This window comes from Gossypium arboreum, chromosome 1 (genome assembly GCF_025698485.1).
Source record: "Gossypium arboreum isolate Shixiya-1 chromosome 1, ASM2569848v2, whole genome shotgun sequence".
Lineage (NCBI taxonomy): Eukaryota > Viridiplantae > Streptophyta > Magnoliopsida > Malvales > Malvaceae > Gossypium > Gossypium arboreum.
Genome location: NC_069070.1, coordinates 121,991,748 through 122,014,638, shown reverse-complemented (window position 1 = coordinate 122,014,638; position 22,891 = coordinate 121,991,748). Strand labels below are relative to the sequence as shown.

Here is a 22,891-nt window from a genome sequence, read left to right as displayed (position 1 = left end):
ATTTTAAAAAAAAAAAATCAACCCCAACAAATTGGGTTGGGCTGGTACCCATTTGATTCGGGGTTATTTATCATCCCTAGTGAATAGCTTAAATATTACGTGTTTAAAAAAAACAATATTAAACACAAGTGCTTGCAATTTGACTTTCATATTTAATACGAGATTTTTAATTTCAAATCTTAATATTTGTGAATCTTATTTAAATTTGTTATGAGATAATTTCATATATATTTTAATTATTAATTTGTTTATTTGTGCATTACAATAATTTAACTTTGATACTAGAAATATGAATGAATTATAATTTTATATTTAAAATTAAATTAAAATTTATTTAAAATCACAATTTAAATCGGTATGATTTAATTAAGCAAATAATAAGTGTATTTGGAAATTTATTTTAACGAAGGGAAGCTGGAGGCAAAGCTACTATGCGGCCGTTACCATTTTAAACGGGTTCGTTGTATCTATTGCGAGAAAGTAAAATCGAGAAAATCGATTAGATCAACTCAATCAATTTAGTGAATTTCATTTTTGGCCTTTTTCTGTTATGGGTTGGGCCTAGTGAATTTCATTTTTTGCCTTTTTCTGTTATGGGTTGGGCCTAGAGGGTTATTTTGGTTGATTATCGATTTTTAAATTTTCAAATTGTCCCGACAATAAAAAATAATTTAATTTAATATATTTTTAATTATTTATAATTTATAAAATAAATATATATTATTTAAGCTCAATAATTAAAGTTTGTTAACTAATCAATTTAAGTTGATTAAATTTTAACTCAATTGACATGATTATTGTTATCAATGCAAAAAGATGTGGGTTCAAGTTGTTCGTTATCCTTTTACTATTTTTCTTTTAACACATTATATTCAAGCTGCTCTTGAAATAGGTACATATGTTATACAACTTGATCAATGTGTTTTAAATATACTAAGCATCAGATCTAATCCGACACTTAATGCCTAAGTTGGTGGTTAGGGTAGCAAAGAAATCTAATCTATACGAAATTGCTTTTGATATATTTATAATTGACTCACATAGCTTTAGTAGCAACAAATCACTACTAACTCACATACCACAAACAAAGGCTACTCTTGTGATTAGAACCCACAATGTGAGTTATTAGAGTGAACACCCGATGTTGCTGAGCCAAGAGATGGAGTTCTTAATTAATACAATATTATTACGAGTAAACTATATCATTAGTTATTAAACTACGGGTAAATTTTCATTTTACTCGCTTAACTAAAAAAAGTTACAATTTGATCATTAAATTATTCAAAAGTTTTTATTTAAGTCATTGGACTTTTAAAATCAATGTTATATGGCTTTCTCTATTCGCACTGCCTACAACAATTGAAAGCTCTCTTTCCTCTTCTTTTCTATAGTTCATTTTTTTTCATGAAACAATTTTGAACGTCACGAATATACGAATCGAAATAATAAAATCAAATTATATTAAATTAAAAAATATATAAATTAAATATCAAATTTATTAATTTCATTTCACTAATGCATTCATACACTAAAGAATGTAAATGACCTTTCAATTCAATAACCAATGAAGTGAGAAACCAAAATAAGATTTTACAAATGGAGAAAACCAAACAATTATCTTAGGAAGGACCAAAGTGGTAACTTTCCCAAAATAAGGTTTTCAATTCCTTTAAACAATTAACAATTTAATCATTTAGCTCCATTTAGCCACACTTGATGTGACAAATAACTTAATTTCATATTTCATTTAAATTTCTACTTTACACAAATTTCATGTTCCATAAATGAAGATATCCTACTTTTCTTTATATAAAAATGATTAATATATCATTTGGTACTTGAGTTTAGCTTTAACGTTCAGTTAGGTACCTAAACATTTTTGTCCCAATTTAGCACATGAGTTAGGCTTCAATGTTCAATTTGATACCTAGACCAAACCATGTCATGCCAAATGAATGTTTGACACATGTACTGTAATAAAAGAATGTAGCAAAAATATCATGGACGCCCTTGTACTAAGAGTCGTATTGCATTTTGCGCTCTCTACTTAAAAAATAGACATATTAGTCTCCGTACTTTAGATTAAAGAGCGAATTGGCCATTCTATTAAAAATTCTATCCATTTAAGGTTAAAAATTGATCTCTATACACCAGCATAAGGTACATGTGTCATGCCATGTTAACTGTATGGTTATTTCGCTAACTACGTCAAATTTTAATAGTAGAAATCGATGAAATTTTAAACAAAAATTATTATTTTACTCTTTGGTCTGACATATAATGACTACTTTATCTATTTTTTGAGTAAAGAGGATAAAATGCAAATTGACTCCTAGTACAAGGGCCTCCATGACACTTTTACCTAAAAAACATAAGTACTTAATTGGAATAAAAAGAAAACTCAAGTACCAAAGTGAAACATTGAAATTAAATTTAGGTATTTAAGTGGGACAAAAAACTTATGTACTAAAGTGAATATTGAAGTCAAAATCAGGTAATAAATTGGGATAGAAAGAGCTCAAGTACTAAATTGAATACTAAACCAAACTTAGATAACAAACAATATATTAACCCAAAAAGAATTAAATCATTCACCATTGTTGTTCCTCACAAGTACATAGTAACCCAAAACGGCACAAACAACAGCCACGACGTTCCCTTCCGTCAACAAAGTCTTAAAAACGGAGCCCGCGATCTCTTTAGTAATCTTCTTCCCTTCAGCCACCAACGTCCGTTTTGGTTTCCCAAAGAAAGCAAGCAAAACGACCACCGTTATCCACGTCACCATAGTAGCCGGCACCGCCACAGCCACCGCCGCAGCCATAGAAATCAACCCAAAAACCCCACCGAGAAGGACGGAAGCATACAGGGCAGGCCAACCGGGTGATTGATACCGGCCTTGGTTTTGGTGGTACCAAGAAAGTATGGATTTGAGGAAATTCCATGAAGAATCTAAAAGGATAGCGTAAACTAATACGAAGAGGAATACCCATGTTCTTCTTTTGCTCATTATTTTCAAGAACAAGGTGTACGATGATGATGATGATGTCGGAGATGTGGATGGTTGTTCTTCGTGTTGTTGTTGATCCATGTTTGGGTTTTTTTTGGTGTTTTACGGTGGCTTGAGCTTTGATTTTGAGGTTGTTTTGGATCGGTTTTTGTTCCTTGTAGAGATGGAAAAAAAAAGCAGAGATTTTGTTAATAAAAGTATCCGTCACCTTTTAATAAAAAAATTTTACATAACCATCTCGTCAAATTTTTATTCATTTTATTATCAAAATTAAAATTTATCAAATATAATTATTTCATTATTTTTTAATAATAGAAATAGATAAATGTGATACATACAATAATTTACTCATTTCGATAAAAATGTGCAAAAGACAATTTTACTCCAACCAAATACGGGATTTCATAGCAGTTTTACCATATTAGATGGTCAAATTTTGGTTTTAGTCCTTTATTATGTTTGAATTTAAGATTTAGTCTCTATCCTTTTTCTTTTATTAGAGTAGGGATAAGAGTTGTATGAGGATTTGATCCCTGGATTTGGTGTCAACCAAGATTAAAATCGATGCAAATTCTTTTCACTATTATAATAATGGCTTCTGTATTTTAAATTTACATAATTTGATCAATTTATTTTTATAATGTTAGTAATTAATCTAAATAATTAATATATTTAATTATTTTAATTAACGATTTTTTTCTTTTATCGAGATAATTTTAGGGTTGTTAGAGAATCTGATCCTTGAATTTGGTGTCAATCAAAACTTGAAATCTTTGCAAGTTCTTTTTATTATTACAACGATGACTCGGTTAGCTAGTATTTGTATTTTAATTTGACATAATTTGATCACTAATTTTATGAATATTTTTAATTAATCCAAATAGTTTCTACTTTTAACTATTTTGATTGAAGCGCTCAAACCTTAAACGTAGAGGCTAAAATGCTAAAGCTCTTAACCTTCAACCACTAGAAAGAGAGTTTTAATTAAAATGATGACAAGAAATCGATGTTCTTTTAAAAAAATCTACATCGGTATTTTAATATAAATAGTTAATGGTGTTACTTATTTGAACTAATTTATAACATTATAAAAGAAGGGTGATTAAATTATAATAAATTTAAAAATAAAGATTAAATATCATATTTGAGTATAATGGAGGGACCAAAACTAGAATTTGACCTTAATAAGATTGAGTAGACGAGTTGACGGGGAATACCAAGCGCCATCCGTCAAAGATAGGGCAATTTAAGGGACTTGGCAGCACATTATTGGGCCGTGTAATGCACGTGCTTGGAAAACGGTCCAATCATTTGGTATGCTTCGAGTAAACGTATGTCTTGGACGAGAATGACAGTTGTGTTCTTTTTCAAAGTCTATTATTTGTAAGAGACCCACTTTTGGAACATAACGATTTGAATTCCGACCAGTCCCAGAAATATTTTATTAGCATAAATTTTGATTGGGTTAATAGTACTTTTAACCCCTAAATCTGATAATTAGATTCATTTTGGTATCTAAATTTAGTAATTAGATTCAATTTGGTCATTGATCTCAATCCCTCAAGATTTGACAACATAACACTTTAATATCATGCCAAATCATCAAATTTCTATATTTGTCAAGTTTAATAGCCGAAATAGACTTAATTACTAAGTTTAGATATCAAAGTGAAAAAAATATAAGTACTAAAATGAATCTAATTAACAAATTCAGGAAGTAAAATTTATATTAACCCCTTTTTGTAGCTTTAATTTATAACAACTTTAAAAGCTTGTAATAACTGGTTTCTTTGTCGGAAACTTTAAGCCCTTTACAACTTGTAGAATCTTCTTAGCTTCCTAGAAGCTCAGCAGTCTAAACAACTTTTCCACTTGTTGAAATATTCTTCATGACCAAGTCAAATGTGATCCAATCGGATGGCATCATATTTTTAAAAATTATTTTTAATCAAATTGAATTAAATTTAGATAATTAGATTAATAATTCGATACCATATTTGAATTTAAGTAAATAAAAATTATATATACTCGACATAAATTTACTTAATTTTGAAAATTATATCGCGTAAGAAGACAACTTGGTACTTACCTCTTTGTCTCTTTTTCGCGGTCTTTAGTTGTCGTCATCATGCTCCACTTTTTCATTTATATATGTTCTTCTTGGCATAATGCTTACAATTAACCATAGCCCCTATCTAATCTATAAATAAGAGGATAATACGCTTCAGCATACTTGAACCCGCGTCCTTCTATATTGACAATAATATCCATACTAATCGAGATAAAACTTTAGCTTCAAATTTAAACCTATTGTTTTGGACCGTCGAATCGAGCTCCGAAACTAGGTTTGACCAAATCTGGTAAGTTTTTATATTTTTGTTCTTCCCGTTTTGGGGTCAAATGGACCTAATAATTTGTATTCCCAAAGCAAACATGGGCGTAATTTCTCATATTGGGCTTAAGCTCGATTCAGCTTAAAGTGAAAGAAAAACAAAAATAAATAAATAAATAAATTAATTACATGAAACGACATTAAAATTAAAATAAAATAAATAAAATAAAGGCATAATATCAAATTCAGTTCTTAATGTTTATTTCTTTTATCATTTTAACTTTTATTTTTTTTCTAAATTTAACCCTCAAATATTTTAAAAGAGTTAAAATTAACCATTAGTATTTTGAAAAAAGTTAAATTGATTTTTATTAACGAAATAGAGTAAAATATTAAAATTTTAAATATGATAGCCCACATAATAATCTACATGTACTTTATACTATTTTTTTAAAAATTATGAACCTTTTATTTGTGTGAATTTGTTTGTTTTTTAAAAATATTTTTATAAATTTTAAATTATATATTGACGTATCATATAAGATAAATAGTGTAATGTCAGTATGAAAAGCAAGTGGACTGGTACAAGGGTTATCTCTCCAACATCTTAAAAAATAATATTTTAGTCATCATCTCTATTAAAGAAAAGCAATTAATTTTTTTGAAGAACTAATACTCAATTTTAACTTAAAAAAGGAGTAAGGATCAAATTGACAAAAAAATATAAACATTAGTATCTAAATTTATCATTATGCCTAAAATAAATGAAATAGTATTTTTAAAAGTTTCTATAGTACATTTACAAGCACAATATAAGTAAAATATTTATCATTTCGATGAAAATTAAGAATCAAATCAATAAAAAACATAACAAATGAAGAACCGATAAAATCCATACATTACATACCCATATGATGGAACTGAAGACTCAGTATCACAATTACATACTGTAAGAATCAAATTTAAGTCCCGTAAAGTTCAAACACATTAAATACTTGAACAAAACTACAATATAATTCAAATTTATTTCTTCAAAAACAATTTGTGGTCAAGTTTTATAATTATTCGATATACAAGTTAGCTTCATAAACGAGATTGAGATTTTGTCAATATTCTCAAGTTGTATTTTAATTTATAATTATTACATTAAACTTTTAGAAAAAAATCCCAACCGTCCATCACTAAATCACATTTAAAAAAAAAATTGAGGTAGTAATTACCTCCAAAAACTCAAAATTAAATCACTTTTATTCATTTTAAAAATTCAGGTATTAATTACCTGCCAAAAAACTCTGATAAAACGTAATCAACTCAAAATACGGCTCTTTGTATTTCAAATCTCTAAAACTTCTCACGCACGCAATCTCTCACCTATTTCATAATCATTCTAATCTAGGGTTCTTTCTTTACAATCTAAACTGTTCTTTCTTTTTCTTTTGATTGCCACTCGTTGTTGTTGTTATTATTCTCCACAATGACAGAAAGTGAAAAAACTACGCTTCTCACCGTAAAACATGAAATAGATAGTGATTCTGAAGCTAATGATCCCAACTATAAGCATGTCACTGATCGTAGAACTCTTCGTACTCGTTATCTCGCCGTTAAGAATCTTATTTTCGGTAATATTCATTTACTGTTTGTCTTTGTTTAGGAGTTCTCTTGTTTCTGTTTGGATCGCAAGAAAATGACGGGGAAATCAATGGAGTTTTTTTTTTTTTTTACTTTATTTGTGAACATATTCTTTTTTGGATGTAGGCTTTTTTTTTTTCTTGAAATAGAAAAAGCGCGGTTAAAATTTTTTTGAATATATTTTAAATTTGTATATATATATATATATATATAGTAAACGGTTACGCGTTTAGTTCAAATGAAAAAAAAGGAAAAAAGTAATTTGATTCTGATCCTTAGTTTCTTTATTTGCTGAATATATATTTCTAATGTGTTGTAATTTTGTTCGCAGATGAAAGAGATGATCTTTCTAGTATCGATTCTGCTAAATTCAAGTCGATTGTTAATGACTTAGAGAGCTTACATCAATTCGGTACTGTCCTCTGCATTTTCTATTATCTTTACGATATCTAGTTCGCCGAATCTTATTTTTTAGTTTTCCTCTGTTTTTTCATTGATTTGTAAAATTTCCAGTTCTGAAACCTAGAGAACAAATTGCTGACGCTGAGGCCCTTTTGGACATCACAAACACATTGCTTACCTCTGTCAAAGCAACAAACGGCGATGGGATTACGATATCGGATTTTGTCGACTCTCTTGTTAGAGACTTTGCGAAACAAAGCAGTAGACCGGACGGCAGAACCTTGATAGATTGGAAGAAGATTGGGATCGAATACTCAGATGCTTCGAGAAGCAGTCGTGGATGTCGTACCATGTATAGCAAATGTGATATTATGATTTTGCACTTTATAGTTTTTTCATAGTTGTATGTATTTATTGTTTTCATTATTTCAGGATTGGGCCTATGGATACACAAATGAAGCAAAGGAAAGCCAGACGAAAACGCGCCAGACTGGTAGAAAACGAGCAGCCTGCAGAGGTATGAATTGTTGTTTGAGGTGTGTAATCTTTGTTCATCACAATAATCGCTAAAGAAGCTTGCATTATTTGAAGAAAGATGGTTCATGTAGTTTTTCATTCTTTGTTGGCATTTCATGTAAAATATTGGTGGAGTTTGGTCTTTAATGCTAATCACTTTAGCACTGACATTCTTGTGTAACTATGTTAAAAAGAATTTGGATGTGAGTGTTGTGCTCGGTTGTGAATGTTACGAATATCGTCTAACACAGGCATCTTATGTTTCTCTAAGCTTTTCCATTTACTTGGAAGAGTCTTTCAGAGTCATACATAAGTGTCATACATAGATGCTTTAGAAATAAACAAGAGCTGAAAAAACATGGTTTGATGGTTGACGATGGTTCACCCGGAGACCAAGAGCCTTATAGATGAATGGGGGTTGGAGGTGTTCCTGACTATGGCGCTCTTGATGGATTCCAAGAGGAACTCCCCCTTTCTCTTGGGTTTTCCTTGTGTTGAGAATGTTAGTTCTTTTACTAGGTCATAGGGAAAGTTTATATGTAACCATTAAGTCTTTTGGGACAAGTGTGTACATAAGGGTCACGTGTATATCATGTTGAGCACATGTGTCCATAATCTTGAATCATTTGGTAAGGTGAGATCTCTCTGCACGGTTATTAACCTAGTTAGGGCTTCCAAGCATAATGGCGACATACAACAAAGTGTAACATATAAAAACACAACCTTTTTAGTTTTTACATTCATCTCATATAGTTCATTTCTTTTGGTCAAAATTATTGCAGGTTGATGATACGGATATAAAGAAGAAGACAAATACAGATATCAATATGGCAGCCATGTTTGACATTCTAAGGAAACACAGAATCGTGAGGCTCGAACAGTTGGTATTAAACAGGAACTCTTTTGCACAAACAGTGGAAAACATATTTGCATTATCATTTCTAGTCAAAGATGGTCGTGCTGATATTAAACTGGACGAAAAAGGCATTCATTTAGTCTGTAAGATACTTCTAAAATTTCAACTTATAGTCCCATTTCCAAAGCTTTTTGTTTATTATTCTATTTTAAGAATCTAACTTTTTCTATTCTATTAGCACCAAAGAATGCTCCTACTGCTACAGCAATAGCGTCAAAAGAAGTTGTTTACAATCACTTTGTTTTCAGATTTGACTTTAAGGATTGGAAGGTACTTTTGAGAATAAAATTACTATGGATGCGTGTCGAGTTGCATTTTGCTCATTTTATTTGGAAAATGATAAATTAGCTCCTCTACTTCAGATAAAAAAGTAAAATAATTTTCTGTTAAAATTTTTATCTATTTTTATCGTTAAAAATTAATCTATGTGCATTTGTAGCCTTGCTAAAAATAACTGATTTATTCTTTGATTTAACATATAAAAATTAAATTGTTCCTTTTATTTTTAATAAAAAGGTAAAATATAGCCTCGATTACTTTTACCTACTTTTGGATTTATATATTTTAGCTTTTAACTTATTCATTTTTGTTTGGTTGTGTTTCTTTTGTGCATTTCCACAGCTGATGAAAGATTATATTGAGGTTGGCCATGAACTGATGCCCCATAGGGATTAAAGTTGAAAGCATTACAGCAATTTTAACTTGCATATATGTAAGTCTTGTTCTACAAATCTTGACGCAAAATGTATTTAGAAACACCAATCTGAAAGCTAACTAGGATTCATGACTTTAATGGCATAGGTTGTTGGTGTTGTTTTTGTTTAATTGTATGGCTTACAACTGGGGCATAATTGGTTTAGTTCATAGGATAATTGTTGTCGATGCCAAGGCTTCTATAATATTCTCTGGGCTTTTTTGTTTGCTCCAGCTTTCTTTTAAGAAAGTTTAGTAATCTCTGGTATACTTTTGATGAAAAATAGTATGTAGAAGTTATATTTATAAAAAAATTATGTTAAAGAAATCGAGTTTTGATTAAAATTATATTTTTAAATTGAAATGGATTGTTTGGACTAAAAATCAGTCGTGATATTAGTATGGAGAAAATGACTAGATTACTTGATTTACGAACTGTTTAAAACCAATTAAATTAGACTATGAAACTGATTGAAGCAATTAAAATGGTAATTTAAACAATATATATATATTAATAAACGGATTAAAATTTTAAATTTAATAAAATACAATAACTAAATTCTATAAAATTATAGAGATTAGAAAGGGCTAAAATTCGGTCGGACCTTATTTTGTTAGCAATAGTGTTTATCTTTGTACATAGCTAAAAGTATTTTAACGGCCGATTAGACAATAGGCACCGGTGGTGTGGTGGTAGAATACAGGCTCGCTGGGTTCGATTCCTAGCTGGTGCAACTTCCTTCTAATATTTTCAAAGATTAAAAATGGTTAAAATTTGCTATTAGCCTTGTACTTTTTACAAATATCGTCTATTTGATCATTTTTAGTTTGTCTACTTTTGAATTGATCAATTCCTGTATTCAATCTGTAGTAGTTAAATCATTTAATTAAATTTAATTGTTAGTTTTGTACTATATTTACAATTGTAGAATTGATAAATATTCTCTAATTGGATCAATTCTAAATCTTATATATTTTTGAAATTTTAGTGTATGCATAAATGATAAAAATTAATCCATTAATTATATTTTAGTGAGTAATATTTGTGGATAACAAATTGGCGTGACATTATACATAGGATAATATGTTCGGTGTATCGATTTTAAAATCAGTAGAATTTAATGAATTTAACAATTTTCGTTCGGCAATAATTGAAATTTTAAAATTTGAAAAGTACTATAATTAAAGATGAACAAATTAATGTATAGAAATTAAATCTATAACTTTCACAAATTATAAGGATTAATAACAAAATTTAAAGAATAAAATTTTCACATCTTTAAAGTCAATTGCATGGATAAAAATAAGTATGGTTCTTGATCCAACCCAAAACGACTCTTATGGTAATTGATCCAACCCAAAACGACTCTTGTATATTTAGAAATAGGTCTTTATATTTTAATTTTAAAATTTAATCTTTTATTTTTGAATTTAAAGATTTAAATGAAACTATAATATTGTTAAAAATTTCATGTTAAATTTATTGGTTTGACATTCTAATTTTTTTAAAATTCTCATTTTGTAACCACATGACAAAAAAAGAAAAAAGAAAAAAGAAGAGCAATGTAATAGACTTAAATTTAACTAAGAATTTTAACGGTGTTGAGAATTCTAAATTTGAGACGAATGTAAAATGATCCGAACAACAATTCAAATTTGAAATCTTTTGAATCCAAAATGATTCGGAAAGTTTAAAATCAAAATGGACTAAAACCAACCGGATTAGTTGAACCCTTTTATTTATATTAATCAATAGGGGTAATACACTATTTAATTCCTGAACTTGATGACTTTTCTCAATTTAGTTTTTGAATATTTTTGGTCCACGTTAGTACTTGAATTTAATAATATGTTTTGGTCCATGTGATGACTTAGTATCTTGTGACGATGTAACACAATTTCAAATTGTCAAGTTATGATCAAAATTGGGTAAATTTGTCAATGACTAATGCTACCAAAAAAAAAGCACTAAATTAAAAAAAAAATCAAATTTAGGGACTAAGTGTTACCTTACCAATTTTTCGAGTGATAGAGACGAATTGGACCGGTCCAACTCGTAATTTAGTCCCCCGCCCCCCAAAAAAAAACCACATCTACTTAATTCATGTTGAAAAAATTGAGTTGCGTGCTTCTAGCTGATCCCCGAGGTTACTTACAATTGAATGACGAAATGGGGTAACATCAATCCATGCCCACCTTGGTTGGCGGCTTGAAAGAGTAACATTATGCCACCAGCATCTGTATGAGCGTCGAGACTTGATATTCCATGTCTTGCTTAGATTTTCTTATATGTTGCACCTTTAATGATTCCCATGTATTCGATGGATTATCTGTTTCATTTTCAGTTCTTTGTATAAGGGGCACCATTGGGCCTTAATTTTAAGTGCTATTGTGCATTGCTGCAAATGTTATTAAGCTAAGCAAGGAGCTACATCACAATCAAAGCAATAATATTGGGTTTTTATAAGGTACACCCCTACTTTGTTTGTTTGATTGTTTCTCTCATTTTGTGAAGAGATATCTCATTACAACCTTGTTCAAGATGTAGTTAATGCTGTTCTCAGTGCAGCTTTTCAAGGGATGTAGCTAGGTGAACATGGTCCTCAAGTTCAGGTTGCAGCAACCAAGGCTCTGTATAATGCCTTGGAGCTTTTGAAGAGATCAACTTTGAGAATGAGACGAGCCTTACATGCAAACCCTATTCAGTTTACATCAAATGCTGTAAAGGGCGATGAAGAGACTTTAGCTCTCCAAGCAATTGAGTTCTGGAGCTGTGTCTGTGGCAAAGAGATTGAACTTCAGGAGCTTGAGAGTCCTGAAAGTGGTGACTCTGGACCTTCCCATTCTGGTATTCCTAAGAAGGCTTTATTGTTGGAAACTTTACTGAAGCAGAAAGAGGATCAAGACCAGGATGATACAATCACAAACATATACATGGCTGGTGGAACTTGTCTCGTTCTTTTTGCCAGAACGGTTGGAGGTTTGATCTGGATATTAGTTGAATCTATTCTGTTTGAATTATTTTTCAAGTATAAAGTCCTCATATTTGTACTTAGAGCATATAATACTCAACTCTAAATTCTCTTATGAGAATTTAAACGGTAAATATTAAATGCATTTCAATTACACTTACACAAATAATTCTACAATGAACAAATAAAATACTCTCAATATGCTCTCATACAAATCCTATAGAAGCCTCGTAATACATGTAAGTGTTTAAGCTTGTTGAGATATTAGTGATTGAATACAATGCAACCCCTTAAAACCAGAAGCTACAAAATAGTAAAGGTAATATACTAATAAAGTCTAATAAAATGAGATATGATGGAGATTCAGTTTTCAAAACAAATCCATCATGCAATTTCGAAGGAATTTTCATAATTTAAGGGTTATAATTGTTGAATCTAGTTCAATATTTAAAAAAGAATTACGCATATATTCTAACCTGTGAGTTATTTGTAAACATAAAAATTACATATGTACACACTTTAGTGTATATTCAATAATTGCACATCTTTCTACCCAACATGCTCATCTTACTCTTTATTTTTTGATGGGATCTGTATAATTGAGGTTCCTTTATCTTAGGAAGTTGACCCAACATGCTGATTTTTATAATATACCAACTTTACACCAACTATCTCTAAATTAGATTAAAATATTCTGTATTGATGTTCTAAATTGAAGTAAGAAATTGGCTGTCTGCCCACCGGCAAATCAACTGAATGATTTCACATCTACACACGTTTTCATCATATTCACCATCATCTTTTAATTCTTTTTTTATTTTTTATTTTTCTGGCATCATGTGAACTTCCAACAGCTTCTCTCTGTTTCCCCCCCTTATATTCTAAATCTTTCATATAACTCCATAAGCTTCTTTCATTTATTCCTTGCTTCTATTTCCTGAAATTGTTCTACTCACTCTTCTAAAATCAACACCAGGTATGGGTAATATCTTCTCAATCTCACTTTCACTCGATCCCATCATTACCCGTTGCTGGGATTGTGCTACTGGACAGGCAAGTTATATATGCAACCTCGAAGATAACCTCCATGCCTTACAAACTGAACTAGCAGAACTGAAGGAGCTCAGGGGTGATCTGATGAGCAAGGTCAGAATTGCTGAAGACGAGCAGCAACTTAAGCGGCTAAACCAAGTTGAGGGTTGGCTTCAGAGGGCTGAAACTCTGATAGCCGATGCTGATAAACTGATTGTCCAAAGTCCTCAGCATGTTGAAAAGTTATGTATGGGAGGTTGTTGTTCCAGGCATCCCAGGTCCACCCACAAGTTCGGGAAGCAAATCGCCAGAATACTCCAAGAGGTGAAACACCTGAAGGAATTGAAAAGAGATTTCAGTGATGTGGCCAGCAAGCCACCACTTCCTTCCGCAACTCAACGACCTTCTGAGCCAACTGTGGGATTAGAGTCCAATTTCAATCATGTTTGGAGCAGTCTTCAAAAGGAACAAGTGGGAGTTATTGGCATATATGGCTTAGGAGGGGTTGGCAAGACAACCCTCCTAAACCAAATCAATAACAAATTCCATGATATGTCCCATGATTACCATGTCATTTGGGCAGTTGCATCACAAGATCAGCCAATTGAGAAAGTTCAGGACCAGATTGCCAAAAGAATAGGCTTGCTGGCCGAGGATAGGAAATCTATTGAAGAGAAAGCTGAAGACATCTTCAAGGTATTATGTAAAAAGAAGTTTGCACTGTTGTTGGATGATATATGGGAATGGTTTGATCTCACAAGAGCTGGGGTACCTCTTCCAACACAAGAAAATGGCTCTAAAGTCATTTTCACAACTCGTCGTCTTGACGTGTGCTGTCAAATGCAACCGAACATGGATAATAATATCAGAGTGGAATGTTTACCTCCAGGAGAAGCTTTGAAACTGTTCGAGGAGAAGGTTGGAGCAGAAACCCTTCAAATGCATCCAGATATTTGCAAGTTAGCTGAAGCGGTGGTTGAAGAGTGTGCAGGACTACCTCTCGCTCTCATTACAATTGGGCGAGCCATGGCATCCAAGAAGACCCCTCGAGAATGGGAATTTGCTATTGAAGCTTTAAGGCAATCAACAGCTTCTGCTTTCCCAAGGGTAGGGAAAGAGATGTATCCCAAGTTAAAATTCAGTTATGACTGTTTAGCTGATGAAAAAGTGAAATCGTGTTTCCTGTATTGTTCTTTATATCCAGAAGATCATATCATCGTAAAAGATGAACTAATACATTGTTGGATCGGGGATGGAATTTTGGACAAACATACCAATTTGAGCAGTGCCAGAAACGAGGGACATTTCATTATAGGTTCTCTTATTGAGGCATGCTTATTGGAGAAAGGAGCTAATAATAATGGTGTAAAGATGCACGACGTGATTCGTGACATGGCTTTGTGGATTGCTGGTGAATCTAAGAAGGTTTTTGTAAAATCAGGTGTTCGGTTAAAGGAACTACCGGAAGCTGATAAGTGGGAAGAGGCTATAAGAATGTCGTTGATGGATAATAAAATTGAAAATCTAACTGAGATATTGGCATGCCCCTATCTCCAAACTTTATTTCTTGGGAGGAATCCTTTGAAGGTGATCATCAATGATTTCTTTAATTTCATGCCGATGCTAAGGGTTCTGGACTTGTCCCACAATCCGCGTTTGGAAGAATTGTCAGTAGGAATTGCAAAGTTGGTTTCACTAGAACATCTCAATCTGTCATTTACAGGAATAAGAAAATTGCCAGTCGAATTGAAGGCCCTAGCAAAGCTAAAATATTTGAATTTGGAGTGGATAGGGAGTCTGAGTGTGATCCCACAACAACTTATATCTAGTTTCTCTAAGTTGCAAGTACTGAAAATGGAGGGATGTGGCTATGGATGTTCATTGGTTTTGGAGGAAATGGAGCATTTCAAATATTTGAATGTGTTGACCATTACTTTTAGAAGCGATTCAGAGTTGGGAAAAACTGTGGGGTTCAACAAGTTCTTTAGCCGTGCCATTGAAAGTGTAACCCTTGAAGATTTCAGAGATTCAAGATCATTGAATATTTTGGCTTTAACAAATGTGCAGCATCTGCAGAGATTATCACTTTCGCATTGTGAGGATCTAGAAGAAGTGAAGATCGAAAGTAACATAATTAAAGGTGCAGGATGCTTCCATAGACTTGGATTTGTATTCCTATTCGACTGCAATCAATTGAGGGATGTGAGTTGGGTAGTTTTTGCTCCACATTTGGAAGTATTAATGATACATGATTGCAAAAGTTTAGAAGAAATTATTAGTGAAGAAAAACTTGGTGAAGTCACTAAGTCGAAGGCAAATACAAACCTATTTTCTAAGCTCGAGGCTTTCTATCTATTTTCTTTGCCCAAAATGAAGACAATATACCGCCATGCTCTGCCTTTCCCGCAACTGGAGGAAATCATAATTCGAAAATGCCCAATGTTGAAGAAGCTCCCTTTAAACTCCAATAGTGCAAAAGGACAAAGGCTGGTCATTGAAGGAGAGGAGGGATGGTGGAAAGATGTAGAATGGGAGGATGAATCCACTCGAATTGCTTTTCTTCCCTCTTTTAAACCTCGGTAATCTACGAAATGTTGGATATTAATTAAGGCTGAAAGCCCTGATTGTATCATAGCATACCTCATTGTAAGTTTTATTTTGCCAGTCCCTAAATTACGTGTAGCTTGGTTCTTTGTTTTACACAATGACTTGTTCATTTACATAAAAAAAATGATTGAATTTAAGAGTATATTATGTTAAAAATTATAATTTTAAATATTACTCTTAACATAGTACATAATTTTCTTTTAATTTTCATAAAATAATACATGTTTTCATTAAAATGAGGTGCTCCATAATATAACATCAATTAAAAAAACCAGTCACATAATATAAATGCTAGAATATTGCAATATTTGTATATTAAAATTTATTAATACAATTTATTAACATTTTAAAATGTCTTTTCTCTTCTTGAATTTACATAATTGATCATATATGCATAAGCTAAAGACATACCATCATGGTTATTTTGGTAACAGGTTTAATTGTCAATCTCGCAAATTATATTTGAAATATATAATATTCTATATTTGAAATATATAATATTCAGTAACTTGTATAAACACAAAATTAGATCGAGATTCACCTATTAATAAATTAGACAAATTTGTGCCAATAATGCTTTGGTTTAATTTCAAATTCATACCATAATAACCTGCTAATTTTAGAGATTTGCTTTTAATGTTGATAATGTAATAGCAAATGGAGGCGAAAGCATCCATTTGGATAACAAAGAAATTATAGTACAAGGCTCTTGGAGCTTTCAATTATTGCTTTTTTATATTTGTGTTTGATGAATTATTAGGGCTACCCAACATGCTCATCTTAATAAAAATATGCTGGTTTTTATAATAAACCAACTTTACACCATCTATGACTAAAATTAAAATATGTTGTATCAATGTTCTAAATTGAAGTAAGAAATTGCCTGTCCTCCCACCAGCAAATCAACTCAATCATTTTCACATCTACACACGTTTTCATCATATTCATTATCATCTATTTATTATTTTATATATATATATTATGGCTTTGGCAATATCATCGAAGGAGAGGAGGGATGGTGGAAAGATGTAGAATGGGAGGATGAATCCACTAGAATTGCTTTTCTCCCTTCTTTCAAACCTTGTGTAATCTAAGAAATGTTGGATATTAATTAAGGCTTAAAGCCTTGATTGTATCATAGCATACCTAATTGTAAGTTCTATGTAGCTTGGTTCTTTGTTTTACGGACGTTTTTTTGTATGAATTTGAAAATATATTATGTTAATGAATTAAAATTTGAAGTATAACTTTCAACATATCACATCATTTTCTTTTAATTTTATAACTAAATATTTCCATAATTATAGTAAAATTAATTTTTTCTTATAAAAGTTGTTTTAGTTTGTATTTCGTATATATTTAAATATGAGATAATTTTTATAGGAGAGAAAATATGTTAAGTATAAATTTTGGAATTTAGAATTTTAAAAATTAAAATTTAAGTTTTAATAAGTTAATAAAATATAATTTATTTTCATTTATTATACATGTTCTCGTTAAAAACTTATCATGTAAGATTAGATACTAAATATTGAGAATTATATTATAATAAAAAATGGTCAATATGTTTTTATTAAAACTCATTAATACAAATTATTATCATTTTAAAATTTTTATGATTATAGTATATGATATTATGCAAGTATAATAATTAACATATTTTTTAATGATGTTTCAATGTTGAATTATGGTTATATGATTCAAATTTAAATATATATATATATATATATAATAATAATAAAAATTGAAGGCGAACTAAATGTATATCAACTTTTAATTTCATCCAATCTCGAGTTTTTAATTTGATACTGTAATTGTGACAAGAAGAATAAAAAAAAAGAATTCAAATGCACTTTAACACGTATTATCCTGAAATCTATTTGAACAAAACTTTAACCCTGACCAGCAATTACTTATGGTTTGATCATATTATAGAGTACTGAAATCTCTCATTTTTTACATCTATTTGTCATACCTACTTCCTTTCTATTTTGAATGTACACACCGGCTTCCAAGGTTGCCAACCAGATGAATGCAAAGGACTTGAAGTCTTTGTGTCTTGTTGTAAAATTCTACCATGTGAAATTTCACCTGAGTAAGATAAAACAAAGGAATTGTCTCATCTATAAATCAAACTCGAAATGATATTCACATCTATCAGTAGACAACATAACTTCTTTCCCCTTCTTCAGACCACATGCCTTAAGTCAGAAACATAACCATCGTAGTTACCTTCGGTAACAGGTTCCTCTATCAATCCAGTAGACTGCATTTCTAATATACAGACTTTAGGATTCCTTTATCAATAAGTTAGAAAGATTATCAAAGAAAGGCTAAAAGACAAAGAAGGAATACAAAGATTTAATCACTACAGCAAACTGATTAGTTAAATCTTGATCCTTATGTTTATTGGATATCTCTTCAATTGGTTCTTTGCCTTTGGACTGCTGTAGCTGTTTCCTTGACTCAGACTGATAAAAGTTCTATTACCTCTGAATATCTTTGACCATGATCAAGAGAACCAAAAGCTTTATCTTTTTTTCTATGAAAAGCAGCTTTAGTCAGCTCATCTTCATCATCGCTTTCAGTAGCTTTAGTCAACTCATCCTCATCCCCGTCACTTTCAGCTGTATTAGCATCTTCATCTTCATCATTCTCTCCATTATCTTCAGCTGCAAGTTCTTCCCACCTTGACATTATACCAGCATATTCATCCTTCTGGGATGCATCCATTTTTTACATCTATTTCTCTCATACAAGTGCCTACAATGCTCAACCTACTTCCTTTGCATTTTGAATCTAGACAATGAACTCAAATTCGAAGTACAAAACTTAACACGTTAGATAAAATTTTTAATTCAGAAGTAAAAAATTTAATAATATATTAAGTTGTTTTTAATTTACAATTGATAATATAAGATGTTTTGATAAGATGGAATAAATGTGTTAAATATAAGTTTAAAATCAAAATTTAGGTTTGAACATGTGCTGAAGAGCCTATTTTTTGACTTTTTGGTGTGCTGAGATCCTGCTGATTTTGGTTGTTTTCAAGACTTGGCTTTCCCCTTTTTAATTATTTAAAATTTAGAAGTTTAATTATTTATTTTTATAAATAATTTAATTAATGTTAAATAAATTAGAAAAGAGATTGTATATGAAAAGAGTAGGTATAACAAAAGCTTTCAACTGTTTATTTTAGTGTTGATAATGTAACAGCTAATGCAGGGCAAAGCATCCATTTGTATAACAAAGATGTTGAAGGCTCTTGGTGCTTTCAATTATTGCTTTTCTATATTTGTGTTTGATGAATTATTAGCAAGTTGTGAGTATTCTTTCTTGATGGGATCTGTATAATTGAGGTTCCTTTATCTTAGGAAGTTGACCCAACATGCTGATTTTTATAATATACCACCAACTATCACTAAATTAAAATATATTGTATTGATGTTCTAAATTGAAGCAAGAAATTGCCTGTCTTCCCACCAGGAAATCAACTCAAATCATTTTCACATCTACACAGGTTTTCATCATATTCACTGTCATCTTTTAATTCTTTTATATATATTTTTTATTTTTCTGGCATCATGTGAACTTCCAACGGCTTCTCTCTGTTTTCCCCCCTTATATTCTCAATCTTTCATATAACTCCATAAGCTTCTTTCATTTATTCCTTACTTCTATTTCCTGAAATTGTTCTACTCACTCTTCTAAAATCAAAACCAGGTATGGGTAATATCTTCTCAATCTCACTTTCACTCGATCCCATCATTAACCGTTGCTGGGATTGTGCTACTGGACAGGCAAGTTATATATGCAACCTCGAAGATAACCTCCACGCTTTTAAAAATGAAGTGGAAGAATTGAAGGCAATCAGGAGTGATCTGATGAGCAAGGTCAGAATTGCTGAAGATGAGCAGCAGCTTAAGCGGCTAGACCAAGTTGGTCTTTGGCTTTCGAGGGCTGAAACTTTTTTGATAAACGATGCTGATCAACTGATTGTCCAAAGTCCTCAGCATGTTGAAAAGTTATGTATGGGAGGTTGTTGTTCCAGGCATCCCAGGTCCACCCACAAGTTCGGCAAGCAAATCGACGGAATACTTCAAGAGGTGAAAGACCTGAAGGGAAAAGGAGATTTCAGTGATGTGGCCAGCAAGCCACCACTTCCTTCAGCAACTGAAAGACCTAGTGAGCCAACTGTGGGTTTAGAGTCCAATTTCAACAAGGTTTGGAGCTGTCTTCAAAAGGAACAAGTGGGAATTATTGGCATATATGGCTTAGGAGGGGTTGGCAAGACAACCCTCCTAAACCAAATCAATAACAAATTCCATGATACTACCCATGATTACCATGTCATTTGGGCAGTTGCATCGCAAGATCGGCCAATTGAGAGAGTCCAGGAGCAGATTGCCGAAAGAATAGGCCTTTCTAATAATGGTTGGAAATCTATTGATGAGAAAGCCGCGGACATCTTCAACGTCTTACGTAAAAAGAAGTTTGCATTGTTGTTAGATGATATATGGGAACGGTTTGATCTCACAAGAGCTGGGGTACCTCTTCCAACACAAGGAAATGGCTCTAAAGTCATTTTCACAACTCGTCGTCGTGATGTGTGCTGTCAAATGCAACCGAACATGGATAATAATATCAGAGTGGAATGTTTACCACCCGGAGAAGCTTTCAAACTGTTCGAGGAGAAGGTTGGATCAGAGACCCTTCGAATGCATCCAGATATTTGCAAGTTAGCTGAAGCGGTGGTTGATGAGTGTGCAGGACTACCTCTCGCTCTCGTTACAATTGGGCGGGCCATGGCATCCATGAAGACCCCTCCAGAGTGGGAATATGCTATTGAAGTTTTAAGGCAATCAGCAGCTTCTGTGTTCCCAGGGGTAGGGAAAGAGATGTATCCCAAGTTAAAATTCAGTTATGACTGTTTACCTAATGAAAGGTTCAGATCTTGTTTCTTGTATTGTTCTTTATATCCAGAAGATCATCCTATCGAAAAAGACCAACTAGTAGATTGTTGGATCGGGGAAGGACTTTTGGACGAGCATACCAATTTGAGGAATGCCAGAAACCAGGGACATTACATCATAGGTTCTCTTATTGATGCATGCTTATTGGAGAAAGGGCCTAGTAATGATAGTGTAAAGATGCACGATGTGATTCGTGACATGGCCTTGTGGATTGCTGGTGAATCTGAGAAGGAGAAGTTTTTTGTAAAATCAGGTGTTCAGTTAAAGGAACAACCAAAAGCTAATAAGTGGGAAGAGGTAATAAGAATATCGCTGATGGATAATCAAATTGAAAGTCTATATGAGATATTGGCATGCCCCAATCTGCAAACTTTATTTCTTGGAAGGAATCATTTGGAGGTGATCATCAGTGATTTTTTTAACTTCATGCCGATGCTAAGGGTTCTGGACTTGTCCCACAATAGTAATTTGAGAAAACTGTCGGCTGGAATTGCAAAGTTGGTTTCACTAGAACATCTCAATCTGTCATCGACAGGAATAAGAAAGCTGCCAGTCGAATTGAAGGCCCTAAAAGAGCTGAAATATTTGAATCTAGAGTGGACAAACCATCTAGAAATGATCCCACAACAACTTATATCCAGTTTCTCCAAGTTGCAAGTACTGAAAATGGAGGGATGTGACTGTGACTGTTCATTGGTTTTGGAGGAAATGAAGCATTTAAAATATTTGAATGTGTTGACCATTACTTTTAGAAGCGCTTCAGAGTTGGAAAAAGCTTTGGTGTTCAACAAGTTCTTCAGCTGTGCCATTGAACATGCAACCCTTCAACATTTCAGAGGTTCAAGATCATTGAATATTTTTGATTTAGCAAATTGGCAGCATCTAAAAAGTTTAATACTTTTGGGTTGTATGGATCTAGAAGTGAAGATCGAAAGTAACGTAGTTGAAGGTGCAGGATGCTTCCATAGCCTTCGATTTCTATACCTAGACGACTGCAATCAATTGAGGGATGCGAGTTGGGTAATTTTTGCTCCACTCTTGCAACAATTACTGATAAATGGCTGCAAAAATTTAGAAGTAGTTATTAGTGAAGAAAAACTTCGTGAAGTCACTAAGTACAAGGCAAATACAAACTTATTTTCTAAGCTCGAGGTTTTGAATCTATATTTTTTGCCCAAAATGAAGACAATATATTGCCATCCTCTGCCTTTTCCGCAGTTGGAAAAAATCAAAATTCTAGGATGTCGAATGTTGAAGAAGCTACCGTTAAACTCCAATAGTGCAAAAGGAAAAAGGCTCGTCATTGTAGGAAGGGAGGAATGGTGGAATGATCTAGAATGGGAGGATGAATTCACTCGAATTGCTTTTCTCCCCTCTTTCAAATCTCGTGATCTATGAAATGTTGGATATTAATCAAGGCTTAAAGCCCTCATTGTATCATAGCATACCTCACTATAAGTTGTATTTTGCCTATCCCTAAATTACATGCAGCTTGGTTCTTTGTTTTACACAATGACTTGTTCATTTACATAAAATAATGTGTTTGAATTTGAGCGTAAATTTAACTGTATTATGAATTACTGAGTGTAAGCCTTCTGGAGGGAGGTATGGAAGGTTAACGGTACATCTAACCAATTGAGCATTCCGTGACTCAAGTTGTTGAGAATCATCGAGAATTGTCTATTAAATGTCATGATTTCGTGTTCTTTTATAAAGCGATGGGTCATGGTTTTAGTGGCATTATATGATGCCACTAAGAGTGCTTGTTTTGGTCATTGAATTAATGCGCTACCTGTGGTCTTTAAGAAG

The 22,891-nt window shown here is 32.1% G+C and overlaps 4 protein-coding genes across 7 annotated transcripts; 3 read left to right on the top strand and 1 right to left on the bottom strand.

Annotated features, from left to right (window-relative positions):
- Positions 1-2,459: 2,459 nt before the first annotated feature.
- LOC108482637 (uncharacterized) lies at positions 2,460-3,228 on the bottom strand. Its single transcript, XM_017785759.2, has one exon. It carries the CDS (start codon positions 3,089-3,091, stop codon positions 2,588-2,590), a length of 504 nt encoding a protein of 167 aa, XP_017641248.1. The 5' UTR covers positions 3,092-3,228; the 3' UTR covers positions 2,460-2,587.
- A 3,397-nt stretch (positions 3,229-6,625) lies between these two features.
- Positions 6,626-9,843, top strand: LOC108482566 (non-structural maintenance of chromosomes element 4 homolog B-like). 4 transcript variants are annotated; one of them, XM_053025295.1, is made up of 8 exons: positions 6,626-6,961; positions 7,303-7,383; positions 7,485-7,725; positions 7,806-7,890; positions 8,672-8,888; positions 8,984-9,075; positions 9,427-9,517; positions 9,607-9,843. In XM_053025295.1, the coding sequence occupies exons 1-7, from the start codon at positions 6,817-6,819 to the stop codon at positions 9,478-9,480; spliced, it is 915 nt and encodes a 304-aa protein (XP_052881255.1). In that variant the 5' UTR covers positions 6,626-6,816; the 3' UTR covers positions 9,481-9,517; positions 9,607-9,843. The 4 variants fall into 4 exon arrangements, 3 of the variants coding, with proteins under 3 accessions (XP_052881255.1, XP_017641185.1, XP_052881256.1); XR_008279178.1 differs by lacking the exon at positions 9,607-9,843 and having other exon boundaries at positions 8,992-9,075; positions 9,427-9,451; XM_017785696.2 differs by having other exon boundaries at positions 9,427-9,748.
- Positions 9,844-11,723: 1,880 nt separating this feature from the next.
- LOC108481299 (probable disease resistance protein At5g63020) lies at positions 11,724-16,169 on the top strand. The gene is made up of 3 exons (XM_053019598.1): positions 11,724-11,738; positions 12,085-12,478; positions 13,447-16,169. Exons 1-3 carry the CDS (start codon positions 11,724-11,726, stop codon positions 16,083-16,085), a joined length of 3,048 nt encoding a protein of 1,015 aa, XP_052875558.1. The 3' UTR covers positions 16,086-16,169.
- A 3,313-nt stretch (positions 16,170-19,482) lies between these two features.
- LOC128289482 (disease resistance protein SUMM2-like) lies at positions 19,483-22,642 on the top strand. Its single transcript, XM_053025294.1, has 2 exons — positions 19,483-19,629; positions 19,833-22,642. The coding sequence occupies exon 2, from the start codon at positions 19,835-19,837 to the stop codon at positions 22,478-22,480; it is 2,646 nt and encodes an 881-aa protein (XP_052881254.1). The 5' UTR covers positions 19,483-19,629; positions 19,833-19,834; the 3' UTR covers positions 22,481-22,642.
- The last annotated feature ends 249 nt before the right edge of the window (positions 22,643-22,891 follow it).

What these genes read in the sequence shown, in the direction of transcription:
- LOC108481299 (XM_053019598.1), top strand. An exon ending in TTTTGCCAGAACGGTTGGAG is followed by an intron (nt 12,479 to 13,446) that starts GTTTGATCTGGA and finishes AATCAACACCAG; the next exon opens with GTATGGGTAATATCTTCTCA.
- LOC108482637 (XM_017785759.2), bottom strand. Translation starts at nt 3,091, where the DNA reads ATGGATCAACAACAACACGAAGAACAACCATCCACATCTCCGACATCA.
- LOC128289482 (XM_053025294.1), top strand. Translation starts at nt 19,835, where the DNA reads ATGGGTAATATCTTCTCAATCTCACTTTCACTCGATCCCATCATTAAC.
- LOC108482566 (XM_053025295.1), top strand. Translation starts at nt 6,817, where the DNA reads ATGACAGAAAGTGAAAAAACTACGCTTCTCACCGTAAAACATGAAATA. An exon ending in CGTTAAGAATCTTATTTTCG is followed by an intron (nt 6,962 to 7,302) that starts GTAATATTCATT and finishes TTTTGTTCGCAG; the next exon opens with ATGAAAGAGATGATCTTTCT. An exon ending in AGAGAGCTTACATCAATTCG is followed by an intron (nt 7,384 to 7,484) that starts GTACTGTCCTCT and finishes TAAAATTTCCAG; the next exon opens with TTCTGAAACCTAGAGAACAA.